Source organism: Cololabis saira, chromosome 16, assembly GCF_033807715.1.
Source record: "Cololabis saira isolate AMF1-May2022 chromosome 16, fColSai1.1, whole genome shotgun sequence".
Lineage (NCBI taxonomy): Eukaryota > Metazoa > Chordata > Actinopteri > Beloniformes > Belonidae > Cololabis > Cololabis saira.
Window position 1 is genome coordinate 14,383,473 of NC_084602.1, and position 23,903 is coordinate 14,407,375.

The following is a 23,903-nucleotide window of genomic DNA, read 5'->3' on the forward strand; positions in this document are numbered from 1 at the left end:
ATGCGGCCAGCGGGCCACACATTTGACACCCCTGTGTTAAAGGATTTGAGCTTCCTCAAGAAGTGGCGCCTGCTCGGCCCCTTCTGGTCCACAGCATCAGTGTTGGGTCAAGTCAGTTGTTTGGGTGTATACCACCCAAGTAACATCCTCAACCTCCTCATCCTTAACACAGACGGGATTGTGGAGAGACCTCGGCTCCCTGAAGTCGAGCACCAGTTCCTGTCCTCTGGCTCCTGTCCAGCCATGCAGATGGCGTGACTCGGTGTGGTACTGTACGTTGAAGGCGTGGGGAGTGAATGGGAATGGAGATGGAGCCGTGACCTGTGGTCCTCCTGTGTTACTCATCACCACATCAGACAGGGAGCCCAGAGACGGATGGTCAAAAACTCAACGAGCTGTACTCGTTATGTTGGTTTTTACTTTTCTCTTCATCACAGAGTTACAGGTAGCCAGCACACATTAAAATAAACCACATTCTTCACCCTTAACGCTTCCCACAAACAAGTGGTTAATACCTGTGTTAATGTTGCTATGCAAGGGCTTTTTGTTGGACTTATGTTTTAGTGTGACATCCCATGATTTGGGAAGTCAGACAGTTGGGAAAAAGTGCAGAATCATTGTCTAGCAAGGTTTTAAATACCAGACATAAAGAAATAATCTGATCTTTACCAGGTCTTGAAAGTGAATAAAAAAGACCTGAGACAAACATGTGACATATACACTCATTTATGTACTCAACAAAAATGAGGTGAAAAAATGTGTGAAAGACTAATTATAATCTGAACAGCATGTAATGCTAATCAAATTCAAATGTTTGATTTATCGTCAACATGTGTAACTACATGTATAAAAGTAGAAATGCTTCTACATTTCCTGGTCTGGAGTACTCTGGTGTGAATTAACACAATACCAAAAGAGAAAAGACATCAGCAACATCTTTAAGAAGCAAATGTTGTTGCTCATCAATCTGGAGATGGACATGAGGACATTTGCAAACATTTTTGAATCCCATAATTCAACATTGAGAAGGATAGCATGATTGGTTATATTATATGCCATATGGCTGCCTCTCACCTGCAATGACCTGGGATAGGATCCAGCAGAGTCCCGTGACCCTGCACAGGATAATACGGGAATAGAAAATGGATGGATGGATGGGTTGCACGGCCTATGACACAGAAATCGGATTTCCCAGCGGGATAATTGAACCGGAAAAGTCTGATCTCAATTACAGAAAGTTAGAGGAACATAACCTGAGCAAAACTCAAAATCAAACAGTTTCCCTGGCCTTAAAACATGATATAGATCCAGTAAGAAATTATTCATTGGCAATTCTGTCAGATTATGTGTCAATAAATTATACTGCTGAGCCAATATACAGTTTATGAGCACATTGCTATAATGTTTGTATTTGCAAAATGCAGCATCATGAATTTCTATCAGTGGAAATTGTTAGCCTTGTTGGTGAACAAATCATTCTGTTTTCCAACCTTCAACTGGTAAACGATAAACCCAGGTTAGACGTTATTCCCATCTCCGAGTTCCGGTTTCGGATAACTGGGATTTTTGGATTTTTTACAGATTTTTGAGGCACTATTGGCCTTTATTGGGAAAGTATGTAGACAGTAAACAGGTAGAGAGAGGGGAGAAGACAGTAAAGAGCTACAGGCTGGGACTTGAACCTGCGCTCCCTGCAGGACTACAGCTTCTGTGAATGGCACCCGCTCAACTCACTGCACACTACATGTTTTTATATATATGTATATGCCTCTTGCCTTTGTTTCTCTGTTCCTTTCTTTGCTTGTAAAGTATAGAGCACGATCCATCCATCCATTTTCTATACCCGCTGTATCCTCTGCAGGGTCACAGGGGTCTGGTGGAGCCAATCCCAGCTCATTACAGGCGAGAGGCAGGGGTCACAACCTGGACAGGTCACCAGTCCATTGCAGGGCCACATATACAGACAAACAACCAGACACACTCACACTCACGGGCCATTTAGAATAATCAATTAACCTACTATGCATGTTTTTGGACTGTGGGAGGAAGCCGGAGTACCCGGAGGGAACCCATGCAAGGACAGGAAGAACTGTCAGGCTGGTGTGGTGAGGACCCAGATGCAGGAGAGTGAGAGGCAGGAGTTCAACAAAAAAGGGTTTATTTTACAAAAAGGCAAGAAGCAAGAACCAAAAACCAAAAACGCTGCTTGGCAGGATCAAAAGTCACACAGAAACAGGGATAAAAAAAACTAGAGCAAAAAACTTGGCAGGACACATGGATGAAAGAAACAGGACATAACCACAAGGAGCAAGGGAAAGACAAGACCAGATATACACAAGGGGGTAACGAGACACAGGTGTGAACAATCAGGGCAGATGGAAGACAGGCGGGGCAGAAAATGTCAACCACTGACAAGAACATGCAAACTCCACACAGAAAGACTCCCGCCGGGTATAGAGCACAATTTTCAATTCAATTAAAAAATACTTTATTTATCCCAGAAGAGAAATTAATTAAAATGAGGTTTGTCTTTAACTCAGCACCTTTATTTATGCTTTCATGAACTAAGTAATAAAAAAATGTACTCTAAAAATGTTGGAACTGTAAAAAAAAAAAAAAAATCTAAATAGATAGGATAACAGAATAAAATATGTTTTCCAGTGAACACATTATTCTGAAATCAGCAAACTGGGTTTAGATTTCATGTTCTGTAATTAAATCTTTAATAGTAATTGGTTTCTTTAGTTCGGTTTTACTTTACTCTGAGCTGCTGTGCCTCTTGCTTTTGTTTCTCTGTTCCTTTCTTTGATTTTAAAGTATAGAGCAGCGATTTTCAATTCGGTTCAAAAAATACTCTATTTATCCCAGAAGAGAAATTAATTGAAATGAGGTTAAATTAGGTTTTTCTTTAATTCAGCAGCTTTATTTATGCTTTCATGAACTAAGTAAAGAAAAAATACAAATGTATGTATTTATTCTTTATTTCATTCATTGATAAAATAAAACAACAAACAATTTAATATAAACACAAACGTTCCTAAATTGTGAATGAAAGGGAGCAGAAAGAAGAAGAATCTTATTTAATGTGCCCCTTTTTCCCAAGAAATCAATTTACAATGAACGTAAATTAAAAAAACAAAAAACGCAAATTTTAAAAATAAAAATAGTCTGGAAGAAAAAAATATACTCTGGAAATTTTGGAACTGTAAAAAAAATAATAATAAATTAAATTGATAGGATAACAGAATAAAGATGTTTTAATTTCCCCAAGCCATATACTTGGGTGAAACTGTAGTGTGCTAGTGTGTGTGAGTGTGTGTGAGTGTGTGTGTGTGTGTGTGTGTGTGTGTGTGTGTGTGTGTGTGTGTGTGTGTGTGTGTGTGTGTGTGTGTGTTTATACAAATAAAGATTGATTTGATAAAAATTGTCGTTGGGAGATTTGCAGTTTCCACGACAACGAAATGCTTAACAGCAGATTGAAGAAAACACACGACACCTGGGGTTAACTTCGGAAAATTAACATCAAAGGACGGTCTTCAAATTTATTTAAGTTTTAAATTATTGAATTAAGTTCTTAAAAAAGTTTATCTAAGAGGTGCTGGAAACGAGGAGGCCAACTGCAAACATGGTAATCCTTTGTTACCGTTTCTGCTGCTTCGTACATCGCAGTTACGGCTGATTTATGGTTCCGCGTTATACCGACGCAGAGCCTACGGCGTAGGGTACGCGGCGACGCGCGCCGTAGGCTACAGGCTGATTTATGGTTCCGCGTTACACCAACGCAGAAACGCGGTACCATAAATCAGGCTTTAGCGAAGTAATCACACGCTTATCAGCTCACAGTTGTTATTTGCGCTTGGCCGAGTGTTGTGTTGTGTGTTTCCCCGGAGCAGAGTGGTAGGTGGCTGCAGGGCCAGAAGCAGAGGTCCCAGCTGCAGCAGCACAGAGAGCAGGAGGCCCGGCGTCTGGACCAGGAGAGGAGGCTGCAGGCCAGCCTGAGGAGGGAGGAGAGCCTGCAGGAGAGGAGGCTCCTGCGACAGCTGCAGCTGGAGGCCACACACACGGACAGCCTGGACGATGTGGGATATTTATCACTACGTTTTACTTTTAGCATTTGCAACACAGCGTTGGTGCATGATGCCCTTCTTCCTCTCCTTTAGAAGAGAGCGACCCCAGTGTTTACATTTGAAAATGTTTACCTTCAGGCAGAGGTGGAAAAAGTACTGAAAAATTGTAATTGAGTAAAAGTATCTTTACTTTGCCTAAATCCTACTCAAAGTAAAAGTAAAAGTACTCATCTAAAAATTTACTCGAGTAAAAGTACAAAAGTACTTCATTTGTAATTTGAGTAAAAGTTACTTTCAGTTATTTAATGCAAAAAAAGGATGAGTCACGAATCAAATCCAGCACAAGTTATTTTAATTAACTTCGAGGCATATTAAAGTACACATCAACACTTGTAAAAGCTCAGCTGAGCTCAGTAACATGATCCTCTTACTTCCGCAGAACAGGACAAAAAGGACAGTCACAACCTGTACTGTAAAGTGCAAACATATTGTCCAACCGACAACACTAAGACCAGAATCAAAGTATTCAAACACAAAATAAAGTGCCCAATGCCCGCAGGATCCTGCTATTCACAATAAACCAAAATAAAATGCCCACAAGATTTTCACCATTAATTTTGTACTCAGTAACGTGAGGGGGTTCAAATGTAGCGAAGTAAAATACTTGGGTCAAAATGTACTCGAGTAAAAGTAAAAATTACATATTTCAAAAACTACTTAGAAAATTACAAATTACTCATAAAAAGTACTCAATTACAGTAATGTGAGTAAATGTAATTTGTTACTTTCCACCCCTGCCTCCAGGTCAGAAAAAGTAACTTGAAAGGACTAGTCTAGTTCTGATATTAGATCTTCAAATGTAAAATGTAGAAAATATGTATGAATACAGTGCCTTGCGAAAGTATTTGGCCCCCTTGAACTTTGTGACCTTTTGCCACATTTCAGGCTTCAAACATAAAAATATTAAAACTGTAATCTTTTGTGAAGAATCAACAAGTGGGACACAATCATGAAGCGGAACGAAATTTATTGGATATTTCAAACTTTTTTAACAAATAAAAAACTGAAAAATTGGGCGTGCAAAATTATTCAGCCCCCTTAAGTCAATACTTTGTAGCGCCACCTTTTGCAGCGATTACAGCTGTAAGTCGCTTGAGGTATGTCTATCAGTTTTGCACATCGAGAGACTTTTGCCCATTCCTCCTTGCAAGACAGCTGGAGCTCAGTGAGGTTGAATGGAGAGCGTTTGTGAACAGCAGTTTTCAGTTCTTTCCACAAATTCTCCATTGGATTCAGGTCTGGACTTTGACTTGGCCATTCTAACACCTGGATATGTTTTTTTGTGAACCATTCCATTGTAGATTTTGCTTTATGTTTTGGATCATTGTCTTGTTGGAAGACAAATCTCCGTCCCAGTCTCAGGTCTTTTGCAGACTCCATCAGGTTTTCTTCCAGAATGGTCCTGTATTTGGCTCCATCCATCTTCCCATCAATTTTAACCATCTTCCCTGTCCCTGCTGAAGAAAAGCAGGCCCAAACCATGATGCTGCCACCACCATGTTTGACAGTGGGGATGGTGTGTTGAGGGTGATGAGCTGTGTTGCTTTTACGTCAAACATAACGTCTTGCATTGTTGCCAAAAAGTTCGATTTTGGTCTGATCTGACCAGAGCACCTTCTTCCACATGTTTGGTGTGTCTCCCAGGTGGCTTGTGGCAAACTTTAAACGACATTTTATATGGATATCTTTAAGAAATGGCTGTCTTCTTGCCACTCTTCCATAAAGGCCAGAATTGTGCAGTATACGACTGATTGTTGTGGTAAGGACAGAGTCTCCCACCTCAGCTGTAGGTGACCTCTGACCTCTGCAGTTCATCCAGAGCGATCATGGGCCTCTTGGCTGCATCTCTGATCAGTCTTCTCCTTGTATGAGCTGAAAGTGTTGAGGGACGGCTAGGTCTTGGTAGATTTGCAGTGGTCTGATACTCCTTCCATTTCAATATTATCGCTTGTACAGTGCTCCTTGGAATGTTTAAAGCTTGGGAAATCTTTTTGTATCCAAATCCAGCTTTAAACTTCTCCACAACAGTATCTGGGACCTGCCTGGTGTGTTCCTTGTTCTTCATGATGCTCTCTGCGCTTTAAACGGACCTCTGAGACGATCACAGTGCAGGTGCATTTATACAGAGACGTGATTACACACAGGTGGATTCCATTTATCATCATTAGTCATTTAGGTCCACACTGGATCATTCAGAGATCCTCACTGAACTTCTGGACAGAGTTTGCTGCATTGAAAGTAAAGGGGCTGAATCATTTTGCACGCCCACTTTTTCAGTTTTTTATTTGTTAAAAAAGTTTGAAATATCCAATACATTTCGTTCCACTTCATGATTGTGTCCCACTTGTTGTTGATTCTTCACAACAAATTACAGTTTTATATCTTTATGTTTGAAGCCTGAAATGTGGCAAAAGGTCACAAAGTTCAAGGGGGCCAAATACTTTCGCAAGGCACTGTACATATTTAAAGAGGTGATGATGATCTTAAACTTCCTTCAGTTGATATGGTTAAATCCAGCACTGCTTTTCATTCTATGTATGTATGTATGTATGTATGTATGTATGTATGTATGTATGTATGTATGTATGTATGTATGTATGTATGTATGTATGTATGTATGTATGTATGTATGTATGTATGTATGTATGTATGTATGTATGTATGTATGTATGTATGTATTACATCCTGTAAAACAAACCCTCCACACTTCATATTAATATATTAGTAACAGACAGATATAGTGAGATAATGTTGGCAAAATGATTTACTTGTCTAGCTGTATTAGATATTATAATTTCTTGTACAGTTATACTGAGCTGCACCCTGCACCAAGGACACTCCCCCCTCCCACCAAATTTTATTGACACTTAGGGCCAGTCCCAATACTCCCCCTCGCCCTACTTTGCAGCCCTACCCCAAAATGTTGCGCGTTCCCGTGAGGGTAGTGGTGTCCCAATTCCTCTTTGCATGTAGGGGTAGTGGACATAACGAGGGCTAGGGAGTATGAATTTAGCCCTTCAGAGCGAGGGTTTTCAGATGCTGACTCGCCGACCGAGGGCAAGAGAAAATTTCCCAGAATGCTTTACGTCATCATTTGCAGACTGAATCAAACAAAAAAACATGGCAGACATTTCTCATTTTTTCGTGAATAAAATAAATATTTTGAGTTAGTTTCTGCATAAAAATGCGTTTTGATTACATTTCTAGCGAGAAATATATATTTTACTTTCATAATATTCACTCAGTGAATGTACATAATCACTTGCTTGCTCGTTGTTGCAAAGTTTTTTCAGATCTCGCAAGAATAAAGGCTGATTTATGGTTCTGCGTTAGCCCAACGCAGAGCCTACGGCGTAGGATACACGGCGACTCGCGCCGTATGGTGCGCGTTACTGCGTATCCTACGCCGTAGGCTCTGCGTCGATTTCACGTGGAACCATAATTCAGGCTTAATGTGAAGTTGCAACGTTTTAAACCTGATCTCACAAAAATCTGTGAAATGCCCAGGACCGCTTACGTACCCGAACGTAAACCACGCAGTGACGTAGCGAGTGGTGTCCTGATCCCTAGGGAAGATTACAAAGCCCTACCCCTTGTGGCTTCATTTTGAGGGTGAAGTGGTAGTGGGTGAGGACTAGTGGTAGTGAGTAGGGTGAACATTGGGATTGGCCCTTAGGCTACTAGTTTTCTTTTTGTAGCGGCAACAACAATTACACATTGTGTAAGAGCCATGCCACATGGAGATCAAGCATTGCTCAAGTATACCGCATGTTGTATTGTCAGTGTCTTTATTGTATCTTACCTATACTTATCTGGATATTGAGAATGAAATCTGACTTACAGACAGAAGAGAAAATAGACAGGCAAAGGCAGCTTGAACAAGAAGAGCGAATGGCCAAAGAGCTGGCCCGCATCAAATATGAGAAGCAAAGAGAAGAGAAAATGAGGCAGGACATTATAAAAAACAGGTATACACACTTCATCACGTTGATGTACTAGATATTCTGGGTTGGTAAACAAATGTAATACTTTTGTTTGAACTTTCTTTATTCTATATTTTAACTCCAATGTCCAGCTCGGAGCTTCAAAAGCTGGAGTCAAAGTTGAAGACTGCATATCTGAACAAAGACATAGCTGCTCAGGTTGCTGAGAAGGAAGCTACGAGACTTGAAGCTATGGTGAGTCGTTAAATGATGTTGTCCATCTCCTCAGCTCTTAGTAGGAAAATAGGGATTCCTTGAAATCGTGTACTCAGAATGAATCCACATTGTTTGCAAAGCAGCCAACAGAAAACAGACAAAAAATAACACAAAAAGTTGGTATAATGGTGAAGCCTATAACCTTTTTCCTCGTGTCTTTTCTGTCATGTTAGCGTAAAGAAGCAGACTTTGTTCGTAAGATGAAGAGTGAATATGAGCGAGTAACGGTTGAACAGCTGAAGCTAAAGGAGAAACATGAGGAGGAGCTGGTGCAGCATCAGAGAGCGCTGGACCAGCAGCTCATGGAGAAGGAGCGCCAGAGACAAGAAGACTATGAGGAGTTCCTCAAAGAGAAGCTCATGGTGGACGAAATTATCAGGAAAATTTATGAGGAGGATCAAATGTGAGTCTTTAATCATTTTTACTCTGTTGAATAGGAATGTACAGCATATTAACAATCGTTGATATCAATTTCCGACCTGTAAAAATATACCTTTGATAGTATCACACTGTGAAAAGAAAAAGAAACCACACTATCATGAATGTACTGAAATGAAATATTTCCCTGAAAGGGCGCAACAGCAGAAGCTGGAGAAGGTCCGAGCCACTCAGCAGGACATTGACGAGTTCAGAAGACAGCAGGCTGAGTGGAGGCGCATGGAGCAGGAGAAGACGGAGGAGGAAAACAGACGCATCATGGAGTTTGCGAGGCAAAAACAGCACATGGAAGACACCAAAATCACTAAGATGAAGGAGAGGGAAGAAGCCATGGAGTATTGTCGTAAAATGGTGGAGACCACATTTTTCTTAATGCTCATCCACGTATCCCTTCAGTCAATGACATAAAACTTGATCTACAACAAACAACCTTCTTCATCTGTTGTCCAGGTGTGCGAGAAAATTGAAAGGGACAGACAGGAGCGTGAAGAGATGGAGCGTCTCCGTGAGGAGCTGTATTTAGAGGAACAAGAGGAGGCAAACAGGCAGAGAGAAATTGTAAGGATCATTACTTTACTTACTACAGTACTACTTACTACTACAGTTTATGTTATAATCTGTCATTTAAAAATTTTTTAAACAATATCTTTTATTGTTTTTCTTTTTTTTTAACATAACACAACGAATACAAAGCAATGCTACACGAAAACAGTGACAATCAAATAAACAGAGAAAGAAAAAACACCATATGCAACACAACAGACAAAGGCACTATTCCCCTCCAGGTTCTTCCATTAGATAATTTAGGTTCTCATTTTCCATATAGTCAATAAAACATCCCCAAACTTCCTCAAATAGTTCCTGTTTGTCCTTGATGATGTATGTTATCCTTTTATAATCTGTCATTTAAACATATCCCAGTCCAATCTAGTAACTGATGATACTAATCGTCATAGTATTTGTTTAAATATCTAGATAAAACTGAATTGAACTGGATACAGAACATCACAGAAAAGGTCAACTTGGAGAATAACTGCAGTATAAACTTTAGCGCTCCTCCTCCAGTGAGCAGCAGCTCCTGTAACACAAAACAGTCTCCTTTGTGCTCCGGTGATTGAATTTATAAGCACATCTAAAGTATCTTTGCAAGTATTTTACTATTTTCTTCTGATTGTGATTTAACAGGAAGAGATGGAGAAAAAAATCAGAGAGAGGCTCATGATGCAGCAGACCTGCCAGGAGCAACTGGCTCTCCAAGAGATGCGGAGAGGAGCAGAGAAAGAGGAAGACGAGGCCTTTAAGAAAATGTTGATGGCCAAGTTTGCAGAGGATGATCAAATTGAACAAATGAATGACCGTAAACGACGCATGAAGCAGCTCGAACACAGGCGTGAGGCGGAAAAACTGATGGAAGACAAAAGACGTCAGCGTGAAGCAGACATGGTACTAATTACAGTTTCTGTGTACTTAATTATATCAGTGTTTAGTTGGTGTCGGTGTCGCTGACTTTACTGGTTATTCTTGCATAATTGAAGACAGGAGCTAGCAATGAACAAGTTTGAGCATTTTACCTGTAAAAGTCTGCATAAACAATAACTTTAGCACAAAAAAGAAGATATTTATTTATCTAACATATTGTATATAAGTGTGCTTTTAATCTTGGACTATAATGTTACTTTTATAATGTCCTGGTTCATTTGAAAAACATTTTTTCTTAAAGGAACTGGAGGCTAAAGAAAGAGCCATTGAGCAGGAGAAAGAGGCGCTGCGTAGGCAGATCATTGAAGAAGAGAGGCAAAAACTTTTGCAGCGTCACGCAACAAAACTCCTTGGATACTTTCCTAAGGTACGAGGTAGTGTTTGTGAAACGGTGAGGCCATGTAGACCTAGTATTATCACACATCCTGGGGGATCCAGCGCTCATTTCTAAGTTCTCACCTTTTAATAGTCCACATGCACGTTTGTAATCAGATCTCAGTTATGTGATCTGTTTGTAACGAAACACACAAGCTACATCAAAGCTAGATCAGCATCGGGCAGGACATCAGTACGTCTACAGATGCTTCAGTTAAAAAAAAACAGTAATACATCCAGTGAACTGAACTATGGTAATATTTAAACAATAACTTTTTTTCAGAATCACTTGAGACTATTGGATATTTTACTGTTTTTTTTTGTTGTTTTTTTTTAAAAACAATGTTTACAATTATTTATCAGAGACATGATGATTTTCTGTCTTTTAAAAGAAACAACTAAAAACAAAAACATCTTACTGAAAAGTCTTCTTCTAGGGACTTGCATCAAGGGAGTTGGTAGTCTTTTGTTGTGACTGCATTTGCAGCCAGACTATAAGAATGTGGCTGCGAGTCCCAGACAGTATCTGCTCATGATCAATCACAACCAATGTTGGCACCAAGCTGAACAGAACTGTAAATTATTTCCACAGCTTCACATCATTAGACTGAGTGGGCTGACTGACCTTTTTTTAATACAATATAATTTCCTTTCTGGGTTTAAAAAAAATATTACTTTTAGTATTAGGATTGTAAAGGTAACATCAGTAGATCACAGAGTGAATTAACTATTGTTGCATTTATTTTCAGGGCTTGCTCCAAGAAAAAGACCTGGAACACTTGGATGAAGATTTCAGAAAAAAACTTTAAAACACATTCGGCTGATCTGTTCTGTGAGGAAGGTTGGGATGAAGATGATGAAACGTGTCTCCTCCAGTTCTCCACTAGGGGGCAGTGTGTGGTTCTGCAGTGGTATTTATGTTCCATACAGTTATGTATTTCTCTTTTTTACCACATTGTACATTTGTTTTTCATTAACTCACAAGAAAATGTTGAAAAGAGTTTTATTGTATATTTGTAAAAAATATATCTATTTGAATCTGTGAAATAAAAAGATGACTGACTTTGATCACGTTTAACATATTTATTTTTCTTCATATATTTTGGGAAGCTTCAAGCTGAGTTTTTTTTGTTTAGTTTTTTTTACTCCACTACACATGGAATTTCCATTCAAATGTAAAAGGCAACCTTTTAGTCAAAGAAACAAACAAACCAATGGAGAAATGACAACCATCTCTGTATTCATGACTTCCCCAAGTCAAGAGCGTTGATGAACTCTTCTTCTGTGAGGAACAGTCGCTTGCCAGCTTTGCTGTGCATCTGCACACATGGAGTTTTGTTAGATGTTTAATTAATAATCAAACATTACACAGATTAATAATATAGAAATACTTACTGTGGATCTTTTGAGAATGGGTCTTTTCAGCAAGTAGATTTTCTCTGCTCTCGTGTCCCTCGCTTATCTTGTCCTTGTTTTATAGAAATCCAAAGGACAATAAAGGTTCAAGATTATCAGAACCCCGGCTTTTTTGAGGTGTCAGATTCCACTCGATTCAAATTCACTTTGAGCTGGTGTCATTTTTTAATTGTGTAATTAGGAGACACACTTTTATCCACCAGGCAACATATCAAAACTTTCACCCTGTGCAGGACTTTGTTAGTATACCTTTCAACATAGAAAGTAGCTGTTTAGTTTTTTACATGACAGTGCCTTCAGAGCTGCCTTAATCCTTCGTGGCAGGGATTCAACAAGATACTGGAAACATTCGTCAGAGAGTTTGGTCCATTTTGGCATGATAGCATCAAGCAGTTGCTGCAGATTTGTCAGCTGCACATCCATGATTCGAATCTAACGTTCCACGACATCCCAAAAGTGCTCTATTGGATTGAGATCTGGTGACTGTGGAGGCCTTTTGAGTACAGTGAACTCATTGTCATGTTCAAGAAACAAGTCTGAGATGATTTGCGCTTTATGACACCATGCATTATCCTGCTGGAAGAAGCCATCAGAAGATGGTACACTGTGGTCATAAAGGGATGGACATGGTCAGCAACAATACTCAGGTAGGCTGTGGCGTTGACACACTGCTCAATTGATACTAATGAAAATGTGCCAGGAAACAATCAAACAGGCCTACTGAATGAGCTGATGTGAAGGTAGGGAACAGTGTGGGGGAACAATGTGTAGGCTGTTAGATTTAAGGTTGTTAATCTGTTAAGAAAATAACCAGTTAGTCTTTTGATTTGGAGCCCCTGGGCGTTCACCCTGTTCAGTAAATGGATAATCCGGCCTAGTGTGCGGAACACAGTTTGATCTAAAAGCCCAGATGAATGTATATGTAAAATATTATAATAATATGTGTAAGAGCCATTTGTGTCATTCTACCAAATGTGTTTATCTTGTGTTTTTGGTTTAGCCTATCTGCCTACTAGGGCGAGTATACAATCAATTGCGCACGGTCTACTTAATCAAGGTGTAATCACACACAGGTGGCTGTGTGGAGGCAAAAGTTTTTTGAGCGTGTGTGCGGGCGTGTACAGAAGAAGTAAGAAAAATAGCAGGTGGATACCTACATGTACACTGTAAGGAATAAAATTACATTGGAAACATTGGAACATTGGAAAAGGCTTGTATCTGCACATAACTGAACTCTCAGTCAGAGTCAGAGTCAGTCATTTTTATTGTCCCTCGAGGGGAAATGAATTTAGCACTATGGGAAACAGTCATCATACAAAGACAGACATACAAATAAGAACAATTAAAACATTAAAACATGACATAGTAACCATAATAAATGAGTAAAAGCAGAAGTGCTTCCAGCAGTGCAGGCAGAATTATAAAAATGTATTAAAAATATTAAAATTTACGTGAATTGATCATTTTAGCAGCGGTTGGTATAAAAGAAAATGTATACCTATTGCTATTGGCCTTGGGAAGCCTGTAGCTGCCCAGAAGGGAGAAGGACAAACAAACTCTAATCACAGCCAGGCAGTGGCTGTTAGATAAGCAAATGGTCGCTACAATATGTATAATATTTTTTATAAAAACATTTTTTTTTACATTTTTTTATTTATATTTTTTTTATATTTATTTATCCATTATCCATTATCTATACCCGCTTTGTCCTTTTCAGGGTCACGGGGGTCTGCTGGAGCCTATCCCAGCTCATTTCAGGTGAGAGGCAGGGGTATATTTATTTATAATTTATATATAATAATATAAAATTATATTATTATTATTATTATTATATATACTTTTTATATTTATTTATAATTTTTTTATTTATATTTTTTTATATTATATATAAAATATGATATATAATATGTATAATATTTCACCTGTCCACCTAATACAGTGCAGTGTCCGGTGCTGCCGCTAGAGGGCGCTCTCGCGGGATTGGCGGTGCGGACCTCGTCGTGACGTCGCAACAGAACTCCCCGCAACACCGGTCGATGCGGCCCTACGCTGATTCATGGTTCCGCGTTACGCCGACGCAGACCCTACGGCGTAGGTACGCGGCGACCTACGCCGTAGCCTCCGCGTCGATTTACCGCGGAACCATAAATCCGGCTCCTGTGTCACACGGGGCTTCGCTTCTTGTTCCGGGTGCTGCTGCTGCTCTTCCCCTCAAAGCAGAGGAAAAGTCGTGGGCTCATGTGTCAACATCCAGGGTTTCCCCCCGCGGAGGCGTAGCGTTCTTTCGACGGCCCCGGTGTTCCCGCGCCCCCGTGCCCCCGGCCCCGGTTTCCCGCGCTGAGCGGAGGATGACGGAGTCTCCGGCCGCCTGATCACACCTGCAGCTTAGCTTAGCCGGCTAGCGGGCTGCTCGCCACGGCGACGGGAAAACGCGGCCAAACGACACTTTGCTGACATGATGTTTCCTCAATCCAGACACTCGGTGAGTTTGTGTCCCGGCCTGGCCCGGGTCTGGCCCGGGTCTGGGCTCCAGGGCTGGTCCGGGACCGGCCCGGCCGGCCGGGGCCGGTAGCCCAGCCCCGCTGCGCTGACAGCTCTCACAAAGCCCCGGCTCTTCCCCCACAATGTCTGCTCTGTTCGGGGATCTGGGGCTGTAGCAGGGAGGAGAGGAGGCTCTGCTGGGTGTGCTGGACACATGAAACACTGGACACGGTTAAATAGTCCTGGGGCTTTATCTAGCACACACTCATAAGGTCTAATTTAGTCTGTAGGAATACAGAAAGGTCAAGCTCTTTGTCAGTGTGCTGCATATATATATATATATATATATATCTATATATATATATATATATATATGACTGTCTCAGAAAATTGGAATATTGTGATAAAGTTTCTTTATTTTCTGTAATGCAATAAAAACAAAAGTCCTCAATTCTGGATTCATTACAAATCAACTGAAATATTGCAAGCCTTTTATTATTTTAATATTGCTGATCATGGCTTACAGCTTAAGAAAACTCAAATATCCTATCTCAAAAAATTTGAATATTCTGGGAATCTTAATCTTAAACTGTAAACAATAATCAGTAATATTAAAATAATAAAAGGCTTGCAATATTTCAGTTGATTTGTAATGAATCCAGAATGTATGACATTTTTGTTTTTTTTTTAATTGCATTTTTGTTTTTGTACTTGCATTACAGAAAATTACAATATTTTAATTTTCTGAGAGGCAGCCTCTGCTGGGATGTGCTGGGCTGCAGACATTAAACACTGGAAACATTTAAATAGTCCTGTGGCTTTATCTAGAAGACAAAAATAAGGTCTAATTTAGTCTCGTAGGAATACATAGAATTCATTACAAATCAACTGAAATATTGCAAGCCTTTTAGTATTTTAATATTGCTGATTATGGTTTACAGTTTAAGATTCCCAGAATATTCTGATCTTTAATCTTAAACTGTAAGCCATGATCAGCAATATTAAAATAATAAAAGGCTTGCAATATTTCAGTTGATTTGTAATGAATCCAGAATGTATGACATTTTTGTTTTTGTAATTGCATTACAGAAAATTACAATATTCTAATTTTCTGAGACAATCCTGTATAAACAAAACAAGACCGAAAAGGTGTAGCTTATTACGCCTACCCTTTTATAATAAATTTCTATCAGCTCCTACTTATACCAATACAGAGCAGTAAATCAATTAAAAGAAAAACATTTCATATACTTTTTGTATATTGAAAACATTCAATGTACTGCGTAGACCTATTATCTATTTAACTTCAGACACCTACATAAACACTCATACAATATGATCATACTTGATGAGCATCTTGTTCTACAATATATTTTTTTTAATATTTGGTATGTACTGCACTCTTTAATTTCCATATATATATATATATATATATATATATAGTGTGTGCAAAAATGCAGAATTTCACTGGCTCCACCTTTTCATGAATACAAATGTCTTCCACCCCTCAGTCTCTTGTGGCATTACATGTAATCATTTTTGTTTTAGGCTGCAAGTGAACCATCGTTGGAGAAGTTGTCTGCTATTTTCTTGCATTGCATTGATTCAAATGATTAATTTAGAAAAACAAAGCACGTGTAATCAGTAATGAAAATAATCAGTGTTGGTCTTTTTCTCAACATAATGCCAAATTAGATTTTGTTTTCATTAGGAAAGAACGTGCATATTATTTTTGATCAGTTTCAGAATATTATTGTCACTCCTTTTATTGCCTCATATCTATACAATAAATACAAAGTGGCTGATTTTTCTTTAGAAGATGACAAAACCAGTACAGTCCCTCCTTGTCCATACTACGGCATCAAGTCAACGCCAAACGAATTGCAAGTCAAAATCTGAGAATCAAAACACAGAACGTGTAATCAAGACATTTCAGTCTCTAACTGAGAGTGCAATAGTTTTTCTCACTTACACTTTTCTGTTATCGCCATCGTTTCTGAAACCATCTCCGTTTCCGAACCGCCTTTTCTCAGTTGAGCTTTTTCATTTTGTGGTTAGACTAACTGAAAAAAGTCAAGCCAGTGATGCATCAATCTACGGCAGGCAGGCTGGACATAGTAGAGATCAATACATTTAGCATTGAATTAATACCATAGTAACTTGAGCATGAAAAATGTCTAGAAAAACAAAACTCAGCACGGGTTTATTTACCGGTCCAAAAGAAATGTTGCAAGTTCAAACTTCCTTTCATTGCTATCTCCAATGGGGGAAAGCGCTGACAATATTTACTCTGGTTTTCTTTGTCCTTATCTGCTCTTTTTTCACTCCTGAACAAGGCTTTATCCCGGTACTGGGTGGTTGCGGTGATGGCTAAGTTCTCTTCCCAAGAGCTTCAGCCATCCTTACTGTTCCTGTTTACCTATCTTAAAATGGTACTTTGGGTGCGGTACCGGGTCACTCACAACAAGTTAAAGTACGCCCACAAACCATGTGACTTCTTTGTGTCATCATGTTGAACTGAGGCCACTATGTTGCTCGCTACCGCCACACATGGCAGAAACTGGTATTACGAGACTTGATTAACGAACCTGAGTTGGTTATTTAGCCGGCTAATTCGGCAGACGTCTCAGCAGCCAGATACATAGTCATCATTTTTGTGACATGACTGTACTCTATCCTCATTCTTTTGGTCTTAGGAGGTTGTTTTGGGTTATGTTAACCCACAATTTTACACATTGCTCCTTTTTAATGTATTCAATAAAGAACCAAACTAAGGATAGCACAACTTCGTAAGGAGTCAATTTGGTCTTTTTGTGTCAGTTGCACTTGATTTTATTATATTGAGAGAGAAAAATAACACTTGACGGATTTACTTGCGCTATTATTTATCTCAATCATCTTGTTTCCATAGCCTTCCGCCTTAAGTCCAGAAGACCATCAGATAACCCCTTTGTTTTTGCATGTATAAAAGTGTCATAACATGACACTCTTCTATCAACATCTGCTTATCTGAGTTTGAGTCGCAGGTGCAGCAGTCAAAGCAAAGGGGCCCAGCCCTCCCTCCCTCTCTCCACCTCCTCCTCCAGGGGGATAATGAGGTATTCTTCAGTAATCTGTGTAGCATAACCCGGGGTCTCCGCCCACCGGCATGCCTGAAACGCCTCCTCAGAGAGTCGTCCAGGAGGCATCCTACCTGATCCCCAAACCACCTCGGCTGGTTCTTTTCCATGTTTGAGGAGTAGCAGCTCCGTTCAAAGGCCCTCCTGAACGGTGGAGCTTCTGACTCCTAGTCTAGGGGAGATTCCAGTAACCGTTTGCAGGAAACTCATTTGAACCGCTTGATTGCAAGATTCAATTCTTTTGTTCAGAATGTTTACAGTATTTTGGCTGGTGTCTTCATCAAAACAGACCAATACAGAGTCTGGAGACACTACGCCAACCTGCTCGCCGAACACCTGATCTTTTTCGCTTGATGGAAATACCTTCAAGAATTCTTTGATTCCCACCATTTCCTCTCTTCAGCTAGTGAATTGAGCACCATTAGTTCTACATTTTTTTTTTCTAGATGCAGATTTGACCTCTGTCTAACCAAGTGACTCTTTCTTTCTTTCTCTGCTGTTTAAGCACATAATCCATCTAAAAACCTCTTGCCCTCGTGCCACTTATTTAGAGAGTAATAAGGTTTAGGGAACCAGCTAAACCCTGGATTACAGCTTTGTGCTGATTGTTTAAGTGTAGTCTATACATAACCGGGCTTCTAATGCAACTTCTAAATACCTCTCGCATATGCTCATCACTCCACACTCACCCTTATGTAAACAGATTTCCTTGATCAACACGCTTTGCAATAAAAGAATGACGAGAGATTGGTATTTGTGCCCAACCCGTGTTTTATATCAGTTTCTTTAAGACAGCTGTTGGGATGTACTGTGCTCTTGATGACGGCATTAAACCAACACACTGTCTCTGGATTTATCTCCTTTTTATACTGTACGCACACGATCCAAGATGCAGCTCAGTTTAGGCAGTTTAGCTTCATTTTGGCTATCCTCCTCAAGGGGTTAATCTCAGAGGTCAATCTTCTGTTTTATTTAAAAAAAAAGAAAGGAAGAAACAAACCAAAACAACATTTGAGTAAAACAATCTCACAGCAGCTCACAGCCAGACACATATGCAGCTATCTGCAAAGGATGTATCTTTTTGTCCTGTCATGTTTGTAGGATTTGAAAGTTAAGGTTGTGAATCCAAGGGTCTGGACCTGGAGAAGCCCAGAGTGAGCGTTTACATTTCTGGGTTTCATGGAGGAATCTTTCTGTTCTGTTTCCCAAGGCATCCTCTCAGTCCAGTCAACCTCTGAAATTCACCACTTCTGACTCGTGTGACCGCATCAAGGATGAGTTCCAGTTCCTCCAAGCACAGTACCACAGGTATGCAACTAACATGAGCACCCACACACATTTAGTATTATGTAGACTCATTTGGAAACATTTCCCCAAATAGGCAGAATAAAGTGCATCAATTAACTTTTCAACCTCAATGTTTGTAATCTTCTGTGAGATAGTCAAATTTTTAATTGCATATTAAGATTTTTGTCTCTGTGGGTACGAACACAGTGGTTAACGAAACCAGCTTAAAGAATAATCCTAACGTTGAGTCTCAGCTTTACTTGTTGTCCTGGTAATTATGTAAAAATAGCCATTCTAGTTTTTGCTAACGGTAAATCACCATTCTATAGTTAAAGAAGCTTAAACTTGAAGGAGATCATCTCAATGCGGTCATGCCAAGATGTGGAATAAGAAGAAATCCTGAAGAGTCAAAGTTTTCCTTGGTTGTTACTGGTGTTTATTGTTTGCCTTTCTTCCCAGTTTGAAGTTGGAGTGCGATAAACTGGCTTCTGAAAAGTCAGAGATGCAGCGCCACTACATCATGGTAAGTGTGGCATTAACACCCGTCACTGACATGTGGCTGCTTTTATCACCTGATCTGCCAACTGGAGTTGAAAATAGATTTTCTTTTTTACTAGTTATGTGGCACATGCTTGCATCTCTAAGCGATCAACTCATTTTGGTGACTGGTTTTCCTGTTTTTCTAAAGACACAAGTCGCAGATGAATAGCTCAGAAGTTTTTCTGATTTCCAGTGAAAAGATAAAGATCTTTCACAAAAAGTTATACAAGCGCGTGCATATGAAAAGTGCAGTAATGTGCAAAAATACTTTATTTATTTGACTTTATTTAAAAAAAAGAATCATCTGTCCGTAGCTGGTCTTATTTGGTAAATTCAACCTACAACATAGCGATTTAACAAAAATGAAGCCATAAGGGGAAAAAAATTAGGTTGGCAAAACAAAGTATCACTTCCTTGCTTTCATGGCGTTTGAGATGGTAAATTGAGGCGAGCTGCTGCTTATCATCAGGTCTTGATGAAGTGGTCGTCAGCAGGTGTGCAGATCTCTATAAACGCAGACATTTTGCTGGTTTGGAGTGTTCAGATGTCTGTTAAAACTGTGCCAAGAAGGAAAGAGATAAGCGGTGGTCTTAGAAAAGCAGATGTTGGTAGCACACCAGTGTGGAAAGGGTTATAAAACCACTTCCTTTCAATTTGGAGTTCAATATTCTAAAGTTTGTTAAAGTTTCTCGGTAGAAAATCATTCACGATAGTTGCAGATCTTCCTGGGAGCGGACGTTTCAGCAAATTTACCCCCCGGTCAGACCGTGCAATGCTCAGAGAAAAATAAAAAAGAACTATGTCTCAGACCCTATAGGTGTCATGAGCATGTTCATGTCATAAAGTCTAGGACGGCACGATTGAAAGAAGACTGAATAAGTGGAGTTGTTGGAGCTTAAGCTCCAGCACCACGTTTGAAGACGACCAAACACAGGAAGTTGGCGTAAAAAAAAATCATAAATACTGTTAAGCACAGTGATGGAAGAGTGATGATTGGTTTGTTTATTTTTTTAATGGACCTCAGACCTCAAGCCATTTATAATTTTGTGGCAGTACCTTAAGCGAGCTCCTTCTAAAACGTTAATGGACTGGTGTGATGTTGTAAAGAGGAATTGGCCAGAATTCCTTCTCAACAATGTAATAAACTGATGAAGTCATTCAGGAAGCATCTAGCTGAAGTTATTGCTGCCAAGGGTTGCTCTACAATGTTTTGAATCAGGGACGTGAGGAGAACTGCTTTTCTTTTAAGCTTAATTTTGTTAAATAAATACTGCTTGGTGAAAAAGTTAATTAAGTTCACCTGAGGTTGCATTTGCCTAATTGTCAACACCTACGACAATCAGATGATTCATCAAACAGATCCGCAAAAACAGATGACTGTACTAACTATTCCTCATGACTCATGTTCTAACTCTCAAGGGTTTGTTCGTCTGTGATATGGGAAGATACAGCTTTATCTGAATACAAATCTTGTACATTTGTGTATTGCAGTACTATGAAATGTCCTACGGGCTGAACATCGAAATGCACAAACAGGTAAATCACTGTCACCTATTGTTCACTCCTCTCCTTTGCACAGGTTTGGTGTTTAACTGGTCAGACCTGGCATTTACTACTTTTTTTGTTCTTGGCAGGCTGAAATAGTGAAGAGATTGAATGGGATCTGTGCTCAGGTGCTGCCTTACCTGTCTCAAGAGGTAAGGAGTTACAGCCTCTTGTGTGTTGAAGCGAACAACACCCTGCATCTGTCGACTCGTGTTTCATCGAGCGATTTTCCTTGTGTTATCTGGATCCTGAATTTATTCCATACAATAATATTTTATTAATCCCAGACAGGAAATTGCATAAACATAAGCTTTTGACAGTTTGTTATTAATCCTTTTAATGATAAGATAAATCGAAGGAAAATCTGATATAACTTGAGAGTGTCATGTTAAAGTACCTGCTTGTGTATGAACATGAAGTCTCTTAATTTCAGCACCAACAGCAAGTCATGGGCGCCATAGAGAGAGCCAAGCAGGTCACACCCCCTGAGATGAACTCCATCATACGGGTGAGTGCAGTCAGATGGTTTTTTTTATTCTTGCACTTTACCCCAGGGGTCAACCAGATGTTGCAGCATGATGTTTTTTGCTTGGCTGTCTTTTGCAAGGATGAAACGAGTGATCATAGCACCTCTCTCGCACCACTTTTATCAGAATTTCTGCTGCTGTGAGTGGTTGATGGTTGACCCAGTGCCAGATGTTTCAGGTTTGATACAGACATTTCTGAGGCCTGTGCACACAGAACCCCTTCAAGACGAACAGACTTGTGTGATTCTTTGTTCCTCTGCTCTCCACCACTGTATAGAGCAGGGGTGTCAAATGTGCGGCCCGAGAGAGATTTTCATGCGACCTGCGAGAAGTTTCCAACGCAAAAAAACGTAATGTTAATTTACTAAAAAGGAAGGGATAAATAATTGCCATGAATCGCAGCATATCCAATAATATATTTCTTCTACAAATCCATCGTTATTCCACAAAGAGAGCAGTTTTCGACATTTTTTTAGTTTTCTAGAATGCATTTGCCGATTTTATTTCTTTGTAGACGGTCGTTTATTTTTATTAACTGACTACTATTATATATTTTCGCAGGAAAAATATCACTGCTAAAAAAGATGATAGAAGATATTTATTCGTAGAATTTCAGTTTTGAATACGAGGATAGTGACAAAGTAAAAAAGTTAAAAGAGAAGTGCTGACTTTTTTGGCACACTGGCATAAATATCCGCGCCAATTTTTAAAAATAAATACACTTAATTGTACTGGAAAAATCTCTAAATCACAAAGAAACACTCTCGGATGTAATAAGAAAGATTTTGCTTTTAAGTAAATTTCCTATAAAAAAGAGAAATATAAAAAAAAACATACTTGTTTCTGTTTGTCTTTGTAAAATGATATTAAAAGTATCTTACATAATTTGAAAAAAAATGAGAAATTTCAAGAAAAGATCCTGAAGAAATATATTTTACATAATTAGAGTGTAAACAAAGTGCATATTACCTTTTTAAAATTAACTAAACTGATATTGGATTAGATAACAATAGTAAAAAAAAGAATTTGCACCGTTTTTTGTTATTTTGAGCGTGCGGCCCGCGAGAAAAGAATTGGTCAAATCCGGCCCGCCAAGCAAAATGAGTTTGACACCCCTGGTATAGAGCTACCGCTACTGTTATAGTAGGGGTGGGCAGGCCCTGTCCTCTATGACCGGTGTCCTGCATGTTTTAGATGTTTCCTGCTATAACGCAGCCTGATTCACATTAATGGTCGTCCTCAGCTTGCTGTCAAGATCTGCACAAGCCTGTTAATCGCAGTCATTTGTATCAGGGTGTACTGAAGCAGGGAAGCATCTAAAACATGCAGGACTCAGGCCCTCAGGGACCAGGATTGCACACATTTGCATTACAGCGTCCATACAACATTATACTACAGGATAATAATCCTGAATGCAAGTCCACAATGGACTCTGCAAGTGCAGAGTAAAAGAGCAGTAAATGCAAGATGGCCAAATAATCTCACACTTGTCTAGGAAGTGTCAGAGGAGTGTTAGGAAGCACTGACCTTGCAACGTGTCCAAAACAATTGGGATGTACGACAGATATGAGAAGTCCTCTAGCTTGAGATGTTGAATAATCATAGATTTTGACAGCATTTCTGCCACTGTATTAATCATTTGCAGACATGTAGAGGAAATGCAGATGGGTCAATGACGAACAAGGATTTTCAACAGGTCAATTTTTTGAGTTTTTTGTCAAGATGAATTGGCACTAGCCTTAAAAAAGGTCATGTGGTGCAACCATGATTCATATTAAAATAAATTAATTTCCTTAATATCTTGACATCTTTTTTTTTTTTTTTACAAGTTTTCAGTATTATACAGAAATGGTTGTTTCTTTTAATGGTCGTGCCACATGATATTTCATAAAATGGACATAATCAGTCAAACTTTGTTCGTATATTATGATGGAAATATAAATACAAATGTGATGCAATCTTACACACTACAAGACATTTCGGAAATCATGCCAGATAGGGCAGAAGATTGATTTAAAAACATTTAGAGTGATTCCAAAACAAGTTTTCAAAACAAGAGTCATGGTTGGACGGTCGCACCACATGACATTTTGACGCTTAAAATAACAACAAAATCCCAAATAACTAGTATTTTTTGTAAAATTCAAGTGTGTCCATATGTGGGACAGGTCGGTCATATATATTGTATTTTCTTATCCATTTAAACCTTTTTTGAATTAAAAACAAAACTGTTTTTCAGAAAATATAGGCGTCACGTCATTGACCCAGATATGAAACAAGGACAAGTAAATTACCAAAGCACAGCAGCAAATTATGTGCCAAGCTTTATTTGCTGGAAAGGCATTGATTGATTGCTTCACCCACAAATGC

General features: G+C 39.3%; 2 protein-coding genes across 2 annotated transcripts in view; both read left to right on the forward strand.

Moving 5' to 3' along the window:
• On the forward strand, nucleotides 1-14,406 carry LOC133462128 (meiosis-specific nuclear structural protein 1-like). Its single transcript, XM_061743271.1, is given in 12 exon segments — nucleotides 1-111; nucleotides 3,894-4,079; nucleotides 7,971-8,095; nucleotides 8,203-8,305; nucleotides 8,500-8,729; nucleotides 8,899-9,115; nucleotides 9,215-9,322; nucleotides 9,950-10,207; nucleotides 10,485-10,610; nucleotides 11,368-11,415; nucleotides 11,417-11,529; nucleotides 14,289-14,406. Coding segments are annotated over 12 exon segments (1,743 nt in total).
• LOC133462925 (TLE family member 5-like) overlaps nucleotides 14,201-23,903 on the forward strand; it is a 14,285-nt gene continuing 4,582 nt past the window's right edge. The window contains exons 1-6 of the mRNA XM_061744454.1: nucleotides 14,201-14,516; nucleotides 18,845-18,942; nucleotides 19,381-19,444; nucleotides 20,953-20,997; nucleotides 21,096-21,158; nucleotides 21,440-21,514. Of these exons, the coding sequence (XP_061600438.1) occupies nucleotides 14,490-14,516; nucleotides 18,845-18,942; nucleotides 19,381-19,444; nucleotides 20,953-20,997; nucleotides 21,096-21,158; nucleotides 21,440-21,514 (372 nt within the window). The 5' untranslated portion in view covers nucleotides 14,201-14,489. The remainder of the gene's footprint in view (nucleotides 14,517-18,844; nucleotides 18,943-19,380; nucleotides 19,445-20,952; nucleotides 20,998-21,095; nucleotides 21,159-21,439; nucleotides 21,515-23,903) is intronic.